Source organism: Panthera pardus, unplaced genomic scaffold (assembly GCF_024362965.1).
Source record: "Panthera pardus isolate Hobbes unplaced genomic scaffold, ASM2436296v1 HiC_scaffold_7, whole genome shotgun sequence".
In the NCBI taxonomy this organism is placed as follows: domain Eukaryota; kingdom Metazoa; phylum Chordata; class Mammalia; order Carnivora; family Felidae; genus Panthera; species Panthera pardus.
This window is the reverse complement of record NW_026527002.1, coordinates 62864959-62885973: the sequence shown is the minus strand read 5'-3', so window position 1 is coordinate 62885973 and position 21015 is coordinate 62864959. Positions and strand designations below refer to the sequence as shown.

Sequence of the window (21015 nt, the reverse complement as noted above, 5' to 3'; positions counted from 1 at the left end):
ATTGCTTAAGTCATTTTTGATAAATTCGTTAGCTGTCACTACCTCCTGGATTTTCTTTTGTGGAGAGTTGTTCCATTTTGACATTTTGGGTAGTCCCTGGGATGGCACAGAACTGCAGGGCACTTCCCCTGTGCTGTCTGGAGTAACTTGTGTTGGTGGGCGGGGCCGCAGTCAGACCTGATGTCTGTCCCCAGCCCACCGCTGGGGCCACAGTCAGACTGGTGTGTACCTTATCTTCTCCTCTCCCAGGGGCAGGACTCACTGGAGTGGTGTGGCCCCAGTCCGGGCTACTTGCACACTGCCAGGCTTGTGGTGCTGCTTTGATGGGATCTGGCGTATTAGCCAGGGTGGATCTGCAAGGTGCACAGGGGTGGGAGGGGCAGGCTTAGCTCGCTTTGCCATCGGTGGTCCCCCGAGGGAGGGGCCCTGTAGCACCGGGAAGGAGGCAGACCCGTCGGAGGGATGGATCCACAGAAGCACAGCATTGGGAGTTTGCGCCGTGCAAGCAAGTTCGGTGACGGTAACTGGTTCCCTTTGGGATTTCGGCTGGGGAATGGGAGAGGGAGATGGCGCTGGCCAGCGCCTTTGTTCCCCTCCGAGCTGAGCTCTGTCTTCCGGGGCTCAACACCTCTCCCTCCCGGTGTCCTCTCACCCTCCCGCTCACCGAGCAGAGCTGTTGACTTATAACATTCCAGATGTTAAGTCCTGCTGCCTGTCAGAACTCACGCAGTCCATCCCCTCCACTTTTGCAAGCCAGACTTGGGGATTTTGCCTTGCCGGACAAGCTGCCCCTCCACTGCCCGGCTCCCTCCCGCCAGTCCGTGTAGCGCGCACCGTCTCTCCGCCCTCCCTACCCTCTTCCGTGGGCCTCTTGTCTACGCTTGCCTCCGGAGAGTCCGTTCTGCTAGTCTTCTGGTGGTTTTCTGGGTTATTTAGGCAGATGTGGGTGGAATCTAAGTGATCAGCAGGACACGGTGAGCCCAGTGTCCTCCTACGCCCACAAATCAATTTTTTTAAAGGAAAAAAACACTATCTGTAATTGCCCTCAGGATCAAAACAATGTTCGTTCTTCCATGCAAATTGAAGATCAACCAAAATCTTCAGAAAATAAGACCAAAAAGCCCACATAGAAATAAAAAGTAACAAAACTCTTCTCATAGGGGTTTAGTGCATTTGGCAGCCTTCACTGTGCTGCCTAATCATCCTCAAACTGACTTTCAAAAAACAGAACACCTTAGCTCATCAGAGTGTACATTTTCCACTTGCTAATATTTTTTTTAAACTTTGAGGAATTTTACACTCAATTGCCTGACTGGTTTCAGTGTCATCTACAACATAGTTCAGGATGGTTATTTGCAGTAGACATAATTAGGTGATACTGATCTTCAAGGCTAAATTTTCTTCCAGTATAAATTTACCCTAAGCTGTTCCAGTTTTCTTTACTGATGGAATGCCTATGGTTCACTCCTTTTCTTGCTGTGCCCATGAATAGATAGTGCTGGCTGCTGTGGCCTGATTCCTTCCCTTCCCTCAGAGGTTTGAGCCACCAGCCCTTGTAATAAAAGGCCTGGGAATCTGATACCTATCCTCTGTGGAGTCTTTACATGTGTAAACTGTTTTGAGAAGGAGAATAATGAGTGCCTACCAAAATTCAAGCACTGTCAGGTCATTAAAGTGTGCAGATCTGCATATTCTGGAGAAGGAAATGGATTTCCTGTGCAAAATTCTTCTTTTCACTCTGTACTGTTCTTCCCGTTCCTAGTTTCTCTGTAGTTTTTATGGCAAAAACTTCATTCTCCTCAGGAGGTCTTGCCTCTTTCTTTTGCTTCTAACAATGGTGTGTATCTTTGACCTTGTCACATAGAAGCAAAATTGAAGATGGCTCAAATAGGATTGATGATCGCCATTTCATGGCAGGCAAGGTACCTAGCACAGTGTAGTATGTTATACGAACTCTGTGAAGTTATAATTCCTCCTATATGAATTTCCTTTGCATGTAATTAATGTCCTGTTTACTTCTGTTGGAGTAAATCTCATTAGAATCTTTACTTGACTAATTGTATTTTATTTCCTCATGGTAATATTTGTTGTTGAAAACCACAAAGCTTAATATTTATGCTGTCTAAAATTTGCTGCAGCAATTTCTTTCCCTTTTGTCTTTCCTTTTTAAGCATTACAGTCTTTTGAAACTATAGTTCTTGGTCAAAATTAAGAATTTGTAGAGTTTATTTTTCTTATCCAGAAGAATTTACATGTTACTTTTCATTGATTTTAAGTTTTGTGCATCATTTTAAATTCCACCTAGAAATGATAGCAATCGTCTAACCCTAGATGACAAATTTCATCTTATCAGTCAGTTCTACTTGATGGAAGTATCTGCCTGGGATGTTTTATTGGGGAAAAAGGGAAAGTGAGAAAGAACTGTGGTATTGATGTCCTCTCTAATCTGTCATTGATAATGAGATAAGGTATAATCTGAGATCAAAACCCTTATTTTGGAGGTTAAAAAAAAAAACAACCCGAGATTCATCAAAGAAATTGAAAGAACCTGTCTGTAGTCTCTCATCTACTTTAAATTTAATCTCTACACAGTCAGCTTTCTTCTGGTCATTATGTGTTTTACCAGCTGTTGCTATCTCTGGGATTTGCTTTTTCCTATAATTTTTATCTTTTAAACATATGCCTTGCAGGGGCACCTGAGTGGCTCAGTTGGTTGAGGGTCCAACTTTGCCTCAGATCATGATCTCGCAGGCTGTGTCAGGCTCTGTGCTGACAGCTCAGAACCTGGAGCCTACTTTGGATACTGTGTCTCCCTCTCTCTGTGCCCCTCCCCTGCTCATGCTCTGTCACCCTCACTCAGAAAATAAATAAACATTAAAAAAAATTCTTTAAAAACAACATACACCTTGCAGAGCAACACAAATATAAAGGTGTTTAGCAAAAACATTGTCTTCCTCCTCAATAAAAATTTAGAATCATGTTATTTTAAGTAGTTGTAGGGTTTATTACCATATTTAAAACCTGAAAGTAATAAATTTGAGAGGAGAATTTGTTTCAAGTGTCAGGGTTCATAAAGGCTCTTAGAGTGCTATCTTCCTAATGGGCTATTCAAGAAGAAAATCAGACAAGATGAACAGAGAATGAATGAATGTGGAGTATTTACCAAAGAGGAGGAATTAATAGGAAGATCTAAAGCCTGAAAAAATACTGCTTTTGAAATATTAAATGTTTAGTGGATGTCTAATATTCATTTGGTAAGAATAGTGTAATGATAACATGCTTTACCAATTGTAAGTTATTTGTTCGTTCACTACCATTACTGCTTTTGGAACAATTTCTGAGTATCTGTGTTAAGATGCATTTTTAGAGTAGAGGGTTTGCCTGTTGTGCCTAGGTCATTAGACGGCCCCTTTTAGCACAGTCCTTTTTCTCTGTATAGGTTCTGGAGCAGTTCATGGATAAGTGTACGTATTGACTTCTTTATTATTTACTTCTTAGGTACTTCACATGACTGGAGGTTACGTTGTGGTGCTGTGGACTTGTACTTCACACTTTTTGGCCTCAGTAGACCTTCCTGCTTGCCCTTGCCAGAGCTTGGGTTGGTTCTTAATCTAAAAGAGAAAAAAGCTGTCTTGAATCCGACCATAATTCCAGAGGCCATAGCAGGCAACCAAGAAGCTGCGATTAATCCAAGTAGTCACGCACAGCTAGTTGGATTTCAGAACCCTGTAAGAGTCACATGCATTACAGAAGATACAGTTTTATTGTGTAGAGCTCCCTAGGGAAGAGAATTTATTTTTTTGAACTGGCAAATTTTAAAGCCACTGAGAGTTTCATGTACCGCTTAAACTGCTGGTTGACAGTAGTTTAGCGCTTTACAAAAGTTTATAAAGCACTACTGACAACTACATAGCTGCACATAACAAATGATGTGCTGCCAGTCCATTTACCCCTTTTGTGATGATGTAATGTTTTTGTACTTGAGTGTCGAATTTCTTAGAGTAGCAGAAAATTGAAGTGAATATTTCATCTTGTCTGTATATCATATTAACAAACTGTTTGAACATAGGGGCTGTGAATTTTTTTGCTATTCTGTGTAATGCCTAGCACAATTCTAAGCATATGATAAATGCCTGGCAAATGCTTGTTGAATTAAATAAGTAACAGTGAATGGTCAGGTAAATGAGTACGCTGCTGATTTGGGAAGAGATTATGCATTACGTGGTTTTGTTTTGTTTTGTTTTAATGTATGCATGCATGTGTTTGCCTTTTAAAAACCTTTTAATTCCAGCTCTGCATTGTGAAATTACCAGGTTTTTTGTAGAAAGACTTTTAGCATACTTAACAATCATTTTATTGTAATTCAGAGAAAGTTTTCCAGAAATGATTTTCATGTTGGTAACAGAATGTCCACAATAATGCAAGCTTCATTTTTCGCCAATATTTAGACCAGATTACTTGCCTGGCAATTCCCTACTGGTGTTTTGACACTTGAAAACTGAGATTCTCTTTGTGCAAGTTAGTAATAATCATTTTAAATTACTTATTCACCTGGATTTTCTGGAATATAATCGTACTTATTTGTTGTAAATTTAAAATGTATCCTAGATTTTGGGTTATGAAGAAGTAAGATAGACCTTTCCATAGGAAAAAAGGGTCTCATTAAAGTGCTTTCTCAGATCGGAGTATTTATAAACCTGTATAAACGAATAGGTTTCTGATTAATGCCCATATATGTTAATTTATTCACATTCATTCTTGGAGTCTTCAGGAAAAGGAAAATGACACCAAAAGATACATTCTTTTGGGAAAGCTCTACAAGTTTGCTTATATACCTCCCATCTCCCCCCAAAAAGACCAGCTGACAGGAAAAGGTGAAGTTTATTTTAAGCCCACTGCTGATAAATTTTAGGCACTGGGCGTGCTCTAATCTGCATGGTTGCTGTAGCTATTAGTGTTCAGCTATAATATGAGCTACTTGTCTTCAGAAATCTAATTTTGATCTTGAATATTGCCGCAGGAAGATGATCACCTTGCCAAGGAAGCATCATGTAATATGTCAGCTCATCAGCAGGGAGTGAAGAGGAAGGCTGATACACCACTGGGGTCCCCACTAGAACCTGGTCAAATACTGGAGAAGAATGAGGATAGCAGTAAAGTCAAACTCAAAATCAGAGTAAGAAATACAGGTTAAACCTGTATTAATAGCGTAGGATATTCACCTTCTTGTAAATCTTTTTGAATGCTTCCAATGGTTTTTCCTTAGCAGGAACAGATGGGGCAGACTGAATCATAAAGAAATCCAAATGTCCGTTTAAGACCTTCCATCTGATCATTTAACTTGTATTATCACATATTTCTTCTCTGTTTGGGGGAGGAACTATGTGTATACGATCTGCCTTGGCTCACTACCTCTTCCCACAACATAGGAGTAGATTTTAGTTGCTATTTCATTTCCAGTAATATCCAGTCAGCTTCTTTAAGAGGCTGGACCATGTAATCTTTTCTTATTCTTAATTCTTTCTGAGAAAAAGACTACTTTTCCTTTTAAGATGTGGGGGTATATTCTGTGGCCTCTCTGCTACCTTTTCCTAAGAGCTAAGATCCAAATGTAAAGTGATGTAACGGTTCTTTTTCTCCTTTGTGTATGTGTTGTAGTTTTCAAATTCTCAAGATGAGGAGGAAATTGATATGGACACTGTTCACGATAGCCAGGCGTTTATTTCCCATCATTTGAACATGCTTGAAAGGCCATCAACTCCAGGTGAGATCAGTGCATAGCATCCGCAGGCTCATGAAGAGAGCTCGTGGGGTACTGCTCTTCTAAGGTGTATTGCTTTATTGACAGGTGAACATTTGAAAGTAGCTAGTACAAAATACTGGATTGTAGCAGATTATAATGCATATCAGCAAAGGAATACATTTTTAAAAAGGGTTCCTTTTTTTTTTTAATTCTGTTTTATTTTGGTCCTTAAATTTTGGGCATACTTCTGGATTTGTTTTTTAAAAATCCATTCATCAGATTCCTTCCAGTGGCTTTAATTTTTTTGTGTGTTTCCTTTTTTTCTTTTTTTGTAGTAGGCTTAACCTCAAACTAAAATACTAGATCTATTTTTTATTTATTTATTTATTTATTTATTTATTTATTTATTTATTTATTTTAATGTTTATTTATTTTTGAGAGAGACAGAGACAGGATGCGAGTGGGTTAGGGGCAGAGAGAGAGAGAGAGGGAGACATAGAATCCGAAGCAGGCTCCAGGCTCCGAGCTGTCAGCACAGAGCCCGACACCGGGCTCGAACTCACGAGCTGTGAGATCATGACCTGAGCCGAAGTCGGACGCTCAACTGACTGAGTCACCCAGGCACCCCTCTATTTTCTTTTTAATAACGTAACCATAATTTTAAACTTTGACTGAAGTTAATGCCTCCCATAACACTGCTACTTTCTCTTTTTTTGTGTGCCCATTTCACGTAATATTGTAGAAGTCTTAGACTTTTTTTGCATGCATCTCCCAAACATCATAATCTTTTCTTTTGAAAATAGTACCTGAGGGGCGCCTGGGTGGCTCAGTCGGTTAAGCGTCCGACTTCGGCTCAGGTCACGATCTCGCGGTCCGTGGGTTCGAGCCCCGCGTCGCGCTCTGGGCTGATGGCTCAGAGCCTGGAGCCTGCTTTCGACTCTGTGTCTCCCTCTCTCTCTGCCCCTCCCCCGTTCATGCTGTGTCTCTCTCTGTCTCAAAAATAAATAAATGTTAAAAAAAAAAATTAAAAAAAGAAAAAAGAAAAAAAAAGAAAAAAAAAAGAAAATAGTACCTGAGGCGGTATTGAGTTGATGTACTATAATTTATCTTATTTTGGGGGTTGTTTCAGGGTTTTGGTTTTTGTTTTTTTTAATGGGTGATTCTGCACTGAATACCTTCATACAGAACCTTTTGTTTCTTTTTTGTTAAATTATATTCTTTAATTTCCCAAAATATTTTATTGGTGAAAAGAGTAATTTTAACTGTATTATGAGGTACTTCTTCAGAAGGTGTTCACAGCTCTTGATTCATTTTGTTATAATGCTTTTTGAAGAGCTAATACCTAGTTTATGTCAGCATTTTTTAATATTCAGGGATAAAGCATTGATGTAACTTGCATGTAAGTTGCAAAGCATAGTAATAAAACAAATATCTGTGAACCTGCTCTCCACCTTAACCTGTATGATAGACTCCATGCCATGGTCATTCCCTTTGTGCCTCTTCCCTGATTCTGTCCACCTGCCTTTGCACCGCAAGTAAATATGGTCTTGAATTTTCTTTTACTTTTTTTTTTTTTTTTTTTTTTAAATTTTTTTTTCAACGTTTTTTATTTATTTTTGGGACAGAGAGAGACAGAGCATGAACGGGGGAGGGGCAGAGAGAGAGGGAGACACAGAATCGGAAACAGGCTCCAGGCTCCGAGCCATCAGCCCAGAGCCTGACGCGGGGCTCGAACTCACGGACCGCGAGATCGTGACCTGGCTGAAGTCGGACGCTTAACCGACTGCGCCACCCAGGCGCCCCTCTTTTACTTTTTTTAACCATTCTATTACTTTTCTTTATAGTGTACCACATAGATATAGGATTTCCTTATACTTGTTTTTTTAATTTTATGAAAATGGTATGATATGACTTATGTTTTTTAGTCAGCATTATGCTTCTAAAATGTATCCACGTTGATACATAAGATATAACTTATTAATTTTCACTTATTTCATTTTTTATGCATAATTGTTTTATTATCATCAATGTAACAACTTAAAAGATATTTATTAATTATAAATGATAAATCAAGTGTACTTTTTTTTAATGTTTATTTTTTTTTTGAGAGAGAGCACAAGTAGAAGAGGAGCAAAGAGAGAGGGAGAGTGAGGGTTCAGAGTGAGCTTTTCGCTGGCAGCAGTGAGCCAGATTCGAGGCTCAGACTCACAAACTGTGTGAGATCATAACCTGAGCCAAAGTTGACTGAGCCACCCAGGCACCCCAATCAAGTACTTTTTAAAATTTTACCTTTTTTCTTAGAGCCCGCACACATGAGAGGGGAGAGGGGCTAAGGGAGAAAGAGGATCTTAAACAGGCTCCACTCTCAGTGTGGAGTCCAACATAGGGCTCGATCCTATGACCCTCGGATCATGACCTGAGCTGAAATCAAGAGTCAGACACTCAACCAAATGAGCCACCCAGGCGCCCCTACTTTTTACTTTTTTTAAGTAATCTCTGTGCCCAACATGGAGCTCAAACTCATGATCCCAAGATCAAGTCACATGCTCTACTAACTGAGCCAGCCAGGCACCCCTCAAGTTTACTATATAATGCATTTTTTATTGGGAATGTAACTGTTTTTTTTCTGGGTACTCTTCCTGTTTTCATTGGCAAAAAAAAAAGGGAGTATTTATTTATATCCCATACTGGTTGTCTTTTATGATCTTTACATTTGAGTAATGTTTTTCTTTTTCTTTTTTTTTCTTTTAAGCATGTTACATTTGTGCAAAGTCCTCCTTACCCACCTTGGTCTGCTTTTTATTAAATTTTAGTTTTGAGACCTAAATTATTTTTCACTGTCTAGTAAACTAGTATAAGCTAGTAAAATTTGAGAACTGGCTTCAGATAGAATATGAGCCTAAGATTCATTTGAACACTGACAGGTCATGAATTCTTTGGCTTTTCTAATTCTCAGAGATCTTAACAATTACTCATCTGTTCTATCTATTTTATAGATGAGTGAACTTAAGAGAGAGATATTAAATGACTTGCCCTAAATGACACTCTCCAGTAATAACCAACTCAGGGCTAGACCAGCTGATCTTAGAACTTTGCCATGTGACAAGTGAAGGAATTGAGACACAGTGAGATAAATGTCTCACCTAGATTATGTATCTAATTTGTTGATAATTTGGAATCAGGACCTAGGTATCCTGATAACTGCTACAATGCTGTTCACATTATATATACCATTACAACATTTCCTGTTTAAAATGTCTTCTTACTGTAAGCCCTAAATTATTTTGATGTATTTGTTGAGTAAGTATTACAATGGAATTTATTAGCAAATTTTCAGGGGGAGCAGGGAAAATTTACTATATGTAAAATTCCATATACATACTATAAAATACGGTTTCTGCCTCAAATGTAGAAGCCAGATTATGTATTTAGCAGACCAGTCACACTTTCCTGCCTTTCTTGAACATGTATTGCTCTTAGATTTAAGCATATAGGAACCATGACAAAGGATTAAAATCAAGTGAGATTTTTAGTAGTTGGTAGTATTCTTTTTATTATTACAATTCTATTGTTGAACTGTTTCTGGTTTTAAGGTTAACTTATGAAAAAACGTCAGGCTTTTTTCTTCTTTTGGTAAACCAAGAAATAAATTCCTCTTTTCCCTCTTTGGCATTTTAGGGCTTTCTAAATATCGTCCAGCTAGCTCCCGATCTGCTTTAGTACCCCAACACTCATCAGGCTGTGATGGCACACCTCCCACGAAACCCCAGTGGAGCATGGAACTTACACGGAAGGGAACAGGTGAAATTATTATTAATATTTTATTGTTATTATTTTACTCAAGGACAAATCTACAAACTTTATAAAGTTTTATCAACTTAAAAAAAATACGTGAAAAATACAGATCTAAGGACTTGCTTTTCTTGCAACATGTTGACTTTGTATTATCTAACATAAAGAATATTTTAAATTAGACTTTTTACTATTTGAAAATAATGCACTCCTATTACATAAAATTTGGAAATGAGATGAGTAGGAAGGAGGGGGAAAAAATCATCCCTCATAAGCATTTAAAAATACCCATTGTGGTTCTGCCTTGCGGTACTTTTTCTTAGAATATTATAACATGAAAAATGCCAACTTCAGTAGAAACCATTAAATCTGTGCCTTTTTTACTTTTATAAAATGCAAATGTCAACCACTTATTTCTCTTTTTCCTCTCCCCCTGAAAGTTTTACAATTGGTCATCCATGGTCAGTCATGAAGACTCGATGCTATACTAGAAAACTAAGATACTCTGTCTTTTAAATTATTAAATACAAATTGGACTTAATTTTATGAAAGGTTATTCAGTTCACATGTGTTTGTTACCTATTCTGATTTACATTTTCTTCTGCTTACTCTGGTTCTCTGGTTCTTCTGTTGCTTACAGAAAAAAAAAAAAAAAAGATCGTAATCTAGATAAGGAATAAGCATTCAGGACTGTTGAACAAAGATTCAGTCCTGAAGTTTTGAGGGAACAGGGAGTGAAAATGAGATACATAAGCAAAATCATTTTTAAAGAATAGTTTTTCCAAAACTCATTTGTCAGGCTTTAAGATTCCAACAGATGGATCTTGTTTATATAACCCATGTTTTTATGATATAAACAAAAGAGTAACTGTTTATTGATTTGAGGAGCTTAAGGATCAGCTGTGATTAATTCAAACCAAAGCAACATCTCAGAATATTTTGGTATTGAGACCCCAGACTGTTGGTTGCTTCTGTCTCTTTGTGTGCTTTATGCATTTATTGTAAGATTCATACAAAATTTATTTCAGAAAGAAATCAGCTGGAGACTTTATCATTTACTTTGATAAGTGAATTTTGACATTTCTTGGCCCTTGCCAGTTTTGTATTTTCTTGGTTTTGTTTTTGATTTTGGTGTAATTTTGCTTTTATCGTTATACTTATTAAAACTTTACTGGACATGAAAAATTTCCCACATTTTTAAAAACAATAAAGCTCCGGGCATTTCAAACCCTTTGATATAGTTTAAGAGTGATGGTTCTGCCTGTCCTCCATGCTTTTAAAAAATGAAAAACTTCTGTCTGAATCCTAGCAGCCCAATGTATTGCTTGCTGTTCCAGAAAAGAATCTGAATATTTTTGTTTGTTTTTTCTTAAACTAACCAATGTAGAAGCAAATCTTAGCACCTTTTGTGCTTACTAATGTGCACATTTGTATCATAGTTCCATATTGCTTTAAAAAACATATTTTTACCTTTTTTGGAATCTCTATAGTCTTACAGTTCTCATGACATCATGTGGGAAGATTGGGGAGGAGATCTAGGGCTAATGGTGGGGAATGAGAAAGTATTAAAATTTTAGCTTTGGTTGCTAGGACCCTTTTACGTAATGAGGCAAAATGTATATCAGTATATTATTTGTACTGATCTGTAAAACTTAATTGTGAATATACTTTTTAGTATGCCTTTGTAATTTTCTTTAAATGTATTTATGCTTTTCAACACCCTGTGTCCATTAAGCAAGTCTTAAAAGTCAATAATGATATTACTGGAATTTAGAAAACCTTCATTTTACAAGTGGTGTAGTTTTTAAACAATTCTTTGTACATGTATTTATTTTGTAATTCTAAATATGGTTTTCCCATAGACACATTGTTATATTTGATAGGTAACTTTCCCAAACTAGCCAACATATACCATACAGGAAGGGCAAAAGTATCAACCTAGCCACTGTGTATAACAATGTTTCTGAGAGGGTGCTTAGAGCTCCATCTTTTGGAATGTTAGGAACACAGCTTCAACCTAACCCAAATACAGTTGGCAGTAAAACAGGAACCTCCTCTCCTTCCTCTCTTCCTGCCTCCCCCAGAAGGAGCCGGCGTCTCTTGCTGCAGTAGCTAGCCTGGTGTGACGTTTTGAGTGGAGGGCTCAGGAGAGGAAGCATAGAACCAGTGTAAGGGAAGCTGTGACCTCTCTTAATTCTCTAAGGGATTCTAGATTAGAGTTCATAAATGGGTCTTACTTGGGGCCTTATTCAACACATCCAGCTGAGGCATCTTTTACTTGGTCAGTAGAAGTCTTGCAAAAATGTTTGAAGTAGTTGACTAAAAAGAGATTACACATAAAAATCTGGATTTCCAGCTTCTCTTGAGAAAGAGTTAAGTGAGAGGTCCTCTTAGGGAGTGATGTGCTTTCCATTTTGTTGGTTCCATTTGTGGTGCACTTAGTATTGTACTTTAAATTACATTATTTGTGCTATCTCCTAAAGTCCAAGACTTTTGAGATTGGGACCCCTGCTTCCTTTATTTGAGCTGAGATGAATTCTGAGATGGCTCCCTTAGAGCCAGCAAACAAGATGATAATTGAGAACTGGAATGTGTTTCAGATGTCATCTTAGGGGGTAGGGGGATAGAAAAGGAATGGGAGTGTAGGTAGGATAAAGAAGAGGTGGGAACTAAGGTAGCAGGACAGGTCCTGGTTTCCTTGTCGCTCTTTTTCCCTCCAGTTTTCTCTTTCCATGCATATGATAGAAGAATATTTTAGGGGTGATATATAGGTTAAGCCATTTGCGGGTAAGAAAGCAGAAGTGGCAGAGGAATTTTCCTTCTTCCATCGTGACCTTTCCCTCTGCTGAGGTGAGGAAGGAATATGGAGCAAGGGCTGTGTAATTTCCATGTCCTCTGCTACTCCCGCAGCCCCTGTCCAGCTCTGCAAAGGCTTCATCATGTCTGCCTCCTGACTTGCTCGAGGGCTTCTAGTGATGGAGCACAGAGGAAGAGTGACAGGCATGGAGCAGAGGGAAATCCTTAGTGGTTTTGTGGGGAAGAAAAGGAGTGTTCCTGCTTAGCTGGGGCTGCTGTATTATGTAACACCTTCTTGCAGAAGTCAGAAAAGCACTATTCCAGTGCATGAAGTCTACCCCCTCGCCCCCACAAAAAATCTTGAGAGTCCTAGTTCTTTCTTTTGAAACTCTAATATGAAAAATAGACATTGATATTGTTTTTGCTTAAATTGTAGTGATAAAGTTTTACACTTCATTTTTTACAATGATCTCAAGAATCCAAGACCAGACTGCACTTTTCCTAATAAAAACTGCAAGTTCTGCGTTAAGTTCACGCAGACACGTAATGTGAATGAATTTAAGAGAATTAGCAGATTATTCACTATTACTAGCACTTTAATCAGATGACTGAAAAGCTTCCACATTAAGCTTATATTAAGTACCTCTTTCAGTTTATTTTGCATTTGTTAAATTGACTGCAGCTAAAATCCTTATCCATAGTGCATTTTACTAGATCTCTAGGAACAATTTTATGTTGGGTAGAACAACAAAACAGAACATCTGTTTTGTTCTTTTCATATAACATGAAATAGGAAGATATAATATTCTGAATTATATATATCTCCTTTTTTTGATATGTGTGCTATCATAGACACATGTATTTCAGGTCACTAAATAAGAGGGCTTTCTTTAGGTTAAAAATGAGTGGCCCTCACCTTGGGTGGGCCTCAAGTTCCCAGGCATCTTGTAAACCCCTGAAATGATATGTGAAACTATGTGTGTAAATGTGTCATGGGGATGGTAATGTGTGCATTTTTCCCCAGGAGCGATTCCATAGGTGATCTCAAGCTAGTGTGAAAGTAAGCTCCTGTGTGTCCCAAATCTGACTGTTAATACAGTTCCACATGGGAAGGAAATTGTACTTTTATATCACCTTGGATTATACCTGGGAAAAATGATCTAGGAAAGACAGAGATTAAGCAAACAAAAAAATATGTATTGTGTATAATAGATGAAAACTTAAGAGCTAAAGTTTATTGATGGTGGTGGTATAGTAACATTAGGTTTTATCAGATGTTCTGTTGTTACTATTCTGGTGAATATTTTTCATACGTGTGTTTGCACATATGCATGACCACATTTGTGCGATAAATTTCTAGAAATGAACATTCTAAATCACAGAATATGGGCATTTAACATTTTCACAGATAGTGCCTAATTGCCTTAACTTCTCCTTTTTAAAAAACACTTTTTTTGTGGAAAACTGTGAAGGAGTCAGACTAGTTTAACAAACCCCCATGTATCCATCACTCAGCTTCTGCAGTGATCAACTCATGGTCGATCTTCTATAATCTGTACTCTTACCCTAATGATTATTTTGAAACAAATCCCACATGTCATCACTTTATTCATAAATAACTTAGTATATATCTCTAAAAGGTAAGGACTTTAAAAAATCATAACCACAGTAATATTCTTATACTTTAAAAAATTAACAGATATTTTTTGTATTATTAAATACCTAGTCAGTATTTAAATTTCAATTGACTTCTGTCATTATTCTGATATTTACTTTTAATACTTTATTTTTTGAATCAGTGTCCACATAAGGTGTACACATTGTAATTGGCTGATAATGTCCTTTACATCTTTTTAAATTTAAAGTTTTAAGTTTATCTTTTTCTCTCTTTTCTCCCCTTTTACAATGTATTTTTGTTAAAGGAACCAGGCTTTTGATCTGTAGTTTTCAATTCTTGTGTTTTGCTAATTGTTTACCCATGGTATAATTAACGTGTTTGATAGAGTCTTTATTTGATGTAAATTTATAGTTGGATATAGAAGCTTAATTGGATTTAGATTTATAGGTGGTGGTTTATTCTTCCATGTGGAAGCATACAGTGCCTGGTCGACTTTTTTATGATGTTAGCCACTAAGATGTTTAAGGCCCAGATCCATTATTTCATTAAGGCTTGCATGATGGTGATATTCTAATACATTTTCTTTCTTTCTTTCTCTCTCTTTCCTTTTCTTTCTTTCTTTCTTTCTTTCTTTCTTTCTTTTCTTTCTTTCTTTCTTTCTTTCTCTTTTCCTTCCTTCCTTCCTTCCTTCCTTCCTTCCTTCTTTCCTTCCTTCCTTTTGAAGGAGGGGTGGGGGAGGGAGGGGCAGAGAGAGGGAGAGAGAGAGAATCCTAATCTGTGCTGAGAGCGCAGAGCCCAACACAGGGTTCAAACCCAAGAACTGTGAGATCATGACCTGAGCTGAAATCAAGAGTCAGACACTCAACTGACTGAGCCACCCAGGTACCCCATATCTTTCCATTTTTGTTTATGAACTGGTTTATTTCTATAAAGCAAAAATCCCCCTCATTTATTATTATCCAGTGGTATGGCATATAGATCATATGAGAAGAGAAAGATAATAGCTTCTCTTTTTATTTAATAATTTTCCAAAAAATGAGTTGGCTAACTATATCCTCCAATGGTGATCTGTTAGTTCCAGTTCATTACAATTATTGTCCTTATCAGTATTCAAATTATCCCATCTTTGGACAGTGAGAAACTCTTAAATTGACTCTTGGGTCTGTTGAGAAGAATTTAACTTCCTTGCTGTCATACCAGATGTTTTAGGTTCGTCTTGTAAATATTCTGCCCAGACCTAAGATCAGCCATTTGTCCTAGGAGCCCTTGTTCCTAACACCCTTATCTTTGGATCTAGCTAATCCATTGTTTTAAGAATAGACTAAATACAAATCAAGAGACATGCAAGATTTATAGTCAGTGTATCTTTAGTGCAAAATATAAGAGATTGGATTTACTTTTGAAGTGGTTGTAAGTATTCCTTGGAAAAGAGTACGCCCAAGTACACTTGGTTGTCCATTTGGCAGTTGCCTCTGCTGAGAAGTACAGTTTCCAATGTAATTATTGGCTTTTCTGCAATCCAAGTAGGTTGGAAGGTATTTAGGATTGGATGATGAAACTTCTCTCAGTGTAGAAGAGGACCTCAGACTCTTAATGCAGACTCTTAGTGCAGACAGCCAATTGGAAGGCTGCAGAGTCTGTTGTTGTAGACTGATTAAATAATGAGGTAGGATCTGAAGGCATTTTTTCTTGAGACTTTTAAAGTCTCTTATCACTTCTCCTTGTCATCTGGCTCTGTGTCCTGTTAGGTATGGACCCATTTTCCCATATTTATAGAATTGGAAACATAGTCATGTACTTCAATTAAAACCTAAATTAAAATCATATAGTGGCATATTTGGCTGATAATCTAAATCAGATCTCCCTCAAAATTTATCATTTTCTGAATACTATCTGGGTAGCTAGCGATTATGGCAAAAGATACAGATCCCTAAACTTGCTTTTGTATATATATAATCTCTATAATTAGTTTATGCATTATTGTTAGTGTTATCTTTACCAAAAACATTATGAATATAAAAATATGATTTTGTAATAGTTAATACATACATTATTTGAATAATCTGTGAGGACAAGAGCTTTGTCTGACTTGTTCATCTATTCTGAAATACTGGAACAGTGCCTGGCACAAAGGAAGTATAGTTTCTGTGCTTTATCCCTCTCCCTTCAAAATTGATGACCTTCAGATTACACTCAGATGGACTAAGCTCACCTGACATCCTATCTAAAAGGAACGCAACAGTTAAATATTTCTGCTATTCATTCACTCATTTGTTTAGCAAGCTTTGGCAGGGGTGGGGAGGTGAGATGTAGGGGATGTTGGACACTGTGTGACACACTGGGATACAAAGATTAAAAAGACAGACAGACTCCTTGTTCTCCAGATGCTCTGAGTCTGATGGAAGAGACCCAGAGGTAAAAAGAGGTGCTACAGTGTCCTGTCTGCGATGTGCCCTCGGGCACAGACTCTGCAGTCACGTTCTTTGGGTTTGTGGCTCAGACCCGCCGATGCCACCTTGGGCAACTCACTTCAGTTCTCTCTGCCTTAACTTGCTTTATGTATTACGTTGTGGGAACGTGAAAGAACCGATTCTGTTTGCACAGTTGGGGGAAAACTTCCTAAAGAAATGACATTTGAGCTAAGTTTTAAATTATTAAGAAGTCTAAATTTTTGTGGTTGTTGTTTTCTTTTGTCTACTTTAGGTTACCATTTAAACATTATTTCCTTGGGGAAGTTTGCCTCTGATCTCCCCCCACAGCTAATTTAAGTCTCCCGTTTTGCTACTGGTTCACTCTGTGTTTGTCTCTTTATTACTTGGGTGTACTTATTCAGTTACTTTCCTGTTGGCTAGTTTGTAGACTCCAGGAGGACTGAGATCTGTCCAGGTCATCACTGTTTTCCCCAGTTCCCATGCAGTTCCTGATACTTGTTAAATAAATCTGAGAGTCAGGGAAGTGCATTTCACGCGTAGGGGAATAGCATTTACAAATACACCGTTATGAAAGGGCTACCCTAGAGCACATAGAAAGGGATAGTGGAAGATAAGGCTAGAATGGTAAGTTCAAGACAGATTGTAAAACCTGTCAGTAAAATTAGTGCTGGAACTGATTTTTAGAAAGCTTCGGCAGTGATGCCTGTTTTGGTAAGAACTATGGTTTGGGGCTAGTTTGGGTCAAAATTAGTGTGGAGAATTTACTTGAAAAAAAAAAACTTGCTTGGAAGTCCATTTTAGTGAAAATTTGGTTTTTTAGCTACTTTGAATAAAACTTACATATTTTTTAGAAATTGCTGCACTGGAGCCCAAGGAGTTTTTGCTTTTATTCTGTTGGTAGAACCAACTGAGTTGGAGTTTTTTGGTTATTTTTTGTTTGTTTCTTAACAACCAAGTGAGTTTTAAAGCAGATAATTATGAATAGCTTTGTTTTTAGGAAGATCACTATGCAGCAGGGTTTTCCAACCTGAACACTATTGACATTTTGGTCATGAGAATTTCCTGTCGGAGCTGTCCTGGGCATCCCTCGGCTCTACCAGTGGGATGCTAGTAACACTTCCTCCCCTGACCCTACCTCGGGGTGACAACAAAAGTGTCTCCAGATATTCCCAAATAACCCCCAGGGACAGAATCACCCCTGGATGAGAACCGCTGCTGCGCAGCTGTGTAAAGTGTGGATTTGAGTAGAAGACACATCAGGCACGAGGAGCAGTTAACAGGAGACTAGTCCTGTAACCCAGATGAGGTGAGGTGGTCTGAATTAATACAGTTGCGGACAGGATGGAGGCAGATGCAGGAGATATTTGTAAGTGAAAACCAATGAGATTTTGTAGCCACCTAGATTTAGAAAGGAGGGTATTGGAGATGATTCTTAGGCTTTTTTTCTTGGCTGGCAGCATATAAAGTAGTACCATTAGTCTCCAGTAATACAGAGAGAACTCTTTCCCAGGGCACGTCGCAGGGATCGCAGCATCTGGAGAAAGCAAGAAATTGTTGTACGCTACAGTCCGAGAACTATTATTGTCGATTCCTAGACTGATAAAATGTTAGAAATGGAAAGAACCTTCCAAAACGTTTGATCTGTTTTTTAGGTGAGATAAAAAAAAAGAAAATGCGAGCTGAGTGTTAATAGCAGAATCTGTTCAAGAGCACAGGTCTCCTCATTCTCATTCACTTTCTCTCTCTCTCTCTCTTCTCTCTCTGTCTCTCTCTCTCTCTCTGTCTTTCTCTTTGTGACACTTCTCTTTTGTCTTTAAGTAGAGATGTTCCCTTTATAGACTCCTGGCTTTTTCTGGGTTTTGTAAGCTGTGTGTACTGAATCTATTTAAAGAGTGCACTTTTGCCTATCCCCAGAAATTACCATAAGGAACTAGAGAAATTTGATTTTTGCTGAGACATCATTATCCCTAACTAGCATAACACGTTTTTGTGTGTATAAGTGGTTCTTGAGGTGGCAAAAACAAAGTACTGCCATTTCACCCCCAAAACCGTAGGGTTGAACTACAGTTAAAGGAGCTACAGTTGAAGGATGAATGTGGGTCTTAACTTGCAACACGTGTAATCATTATTGTTGCCTAATAATACTTTAACATTAACTTTGAGAGGATGGTTTGGTAACACACTGGTATATATCATAATTTGTATAAACTGTAAGGAATTAATATTCAGTTTCCTGGCCACAGTGCTGAACACTTACCTGCATGTGACTAATTGAATGCCTTATTTATGTACTTCTCCCATTCCTGATGATTCCTGTGGAAGTGATAAACACTTAAGAGTCCCTTTTTAAAAAATTTTTTTTAAACATTTATTTATTATTGAGAGAGAGACAGAGCATGAGCATGGGAAGGGCAGAGAGAGAGGGAGAGACAGAATCCAGAACAGGCTCCAGGCTCTGAGCTGTCAGCACAGAGCCCGACACGGGGCTCGAACTCACAAACTGTAAGATCATGACCTGAGCCGAAGTTGGACACTTAACCAACTGAGCCCCCCAGGCACCCGAGGAGGAGTCCCTCTTTTCTATACTGTCCTCAGCTCCCTCTTACTTTCATTTCACTTTCCTTGTGATCATCAGGAATTCATTTGGATGTTTTTAATTTTGAAGGTAAAGAACAGTCACCTTTGGAGATGAGTATGCATCCAGCTGCAACAGCTCCACTCTCAGTGTTTACTAAGGAATCCGCGTCCTCCAAACACAGTGACCACCATCACCACCATCACCATGAACACAAGAAAAAGAAGAAGAAGCACAAACATAAGCATAAGCACAAGCACAAGCATGATAGTAAAGAGAAGGACAAAGAGCCTTTCACTTTCTCCAGCCCTGCCAGCGGCAGGTCCATTCGTTCTCCTTCTCTTTCAGACTGAGAAGGGGACAGAGGAGACCTTTCCCTCAGTGTCCAGAAGAATATATATAACTAAAGCTTTGTCCTCTGTAAAGAATGATAAAAGGAAGCAGAGAGACAAAAAAAATTGTTGCCTTTCTCATTCAGAATCCATGGAAGTTCTAAACATTTGATTTGTGGTTTTTATGCAATTGAGATCTAATTAGAAAAACGTTTTACACTTCTGAATAAACCATTTTCACCCCATTTCCTCCTGAGAACACACACACACACACACACACACACACACCTCAGACTTCCTAAAGGCCCTCGTATCCACTGGCAGTTACCATCCACATTATGGTCTTCGTGTGGACTGCCAAAATCAATTATGTTTTGAAGTCTTTGATGGATGCTTTGGGGCAAAGTTATGTTTTAAACAGAAGCTACTGCCAGATCTGTGGTGAAACCACTGTTTCCAGTGAAATACTGTATAACACTATTTGGAACTACTGAAAGAGACTGAGGCTTTTCTATAGGAATCTTCTTTATTACATGGTATTTTTTGTGTTAACCATAGAGGCCAAACATCAGAATTTGTGAACAAGAATACATGGTATTTTCTTTTGCCCTAAAATACTGAAATTTTCAAAAGCAGCTCTTTAAAAAAAAATTTTTTTTAATAGCTTTTTTGATAGTGCATTCGGTGATTATGATGTTGGAATTTAATAGAACTATCAAATCCACGGTTCTCAAATCAAGATATTTAAATTATAAGTTCTTTTTTTCATTAAGTATAAGTGAATATGTTCATATGTAGGATATGTTTGCTAAATGTGGACAGTTTACACACCCAACACATAATCTAAAATTATTTCTATAGAAGACAAAGTCTGATACCTTAAAAAGGTGTTTACATGGTGTTTATTAACTCAGACAAGTCAGCCCTCATGTGAGTATACCAGAAACATTTAGAAATATGAAACATTTTGGTTTCATACTCAAATAGTTTGTACGTTTGTGTGTTTTTATTTCTGAATTTACCATGTGCTTTATTGTTTAAAAATGTTTTTCATACCTGTTCCATTTTTATCATTTCTCTTATCATTAGTTTGACAAAATACTTCTTCCGGAATAAATATTTCAATGGGATCCAATAATGTTGGACTTTTAAATATACTTTTAGTTGCATTTAACTTGTTTAATAAATAACTTTTTAAATTGACCATTCTCCCTTTGTATCTTTTTATCTCTTTTGTTACCTTTCTCCTTGTGTACGTATATAATGTACCTGGCCCCAAAGCTCTCTGCAGGCTTTATAGATAGGCAGGATTTGAGCTGGCCTTGCTAGGAAGAATGATTATAATAGAGATGGGGAAAGTTATCTCAGTGGAAGAAACGGTGTTTTTTCAAAAGGATGGAGGAAAGCAGATACATGTTCAGGAGTTGTAAGGCAGTGCAGTTGACCTGGAGTCTTAAGAGCAAAAGGAGTGTGGTCAGATGTCAAAGGGCCTAAATGGCAGTTATTTAAAGATTCCAATTGAGTGTTGCCCAACTGAAATTACTTTTGGAAAATGGAATATTTTACATCATGGTGTGCAGTGGTACCATATAGAGAATTCCCAGCTTTGAAAATTGTAAGGATATATTTCAAAGTAATTAGTGTTGTAGGAAGAGGTGACAAATACCAGCCACCTTTATAACCTGAGGACCTCTTGTATATCCAGCATTATGTAGGAACTGTATGTT

The 21015-nt window shown here is 37.9% G+C and overlaps 1 protein-coding gene across 3 annotated transcripts in view; it reads left to right on the top strand.

Moving 5' to 3' along the window:
* TAF2 (TATA-box binding protein associated factor 2) overlaps positions 1-20491 on the top strand; it is a 97368-nt gene extending 76877 nt beyond the window's left edge. For 2 of the 3 annotated variants that reach the window (XM_053896618.1, XM_019459956.2), the window contains exons 19-23: positions 3499-3728; positions 5021-5176; positions 5659-5764; positions 9422-9544; positions 19047-20491. In XM_053896618.1, coding sequence (XP_053752593.1) covers positions 3499-3728; positions 5021-5176; positions 5659-5764; positions 9422-9544; positions 19047-19309 — 878 coding nt within the window. In that variant the 3' untranslated portion in view covers positions 19310-20491. The remainder of the gene's footprint in view (positions 1-3498; positions 3729-5020; positions 5177-5658; positions 5765-9421; positions 9545-19046) is intronic. The other variant, XM_019459953.2, reaches the window with a different exon arrangement.
* Positions 20492-21015: the final 524 nt, after the last annotated feature.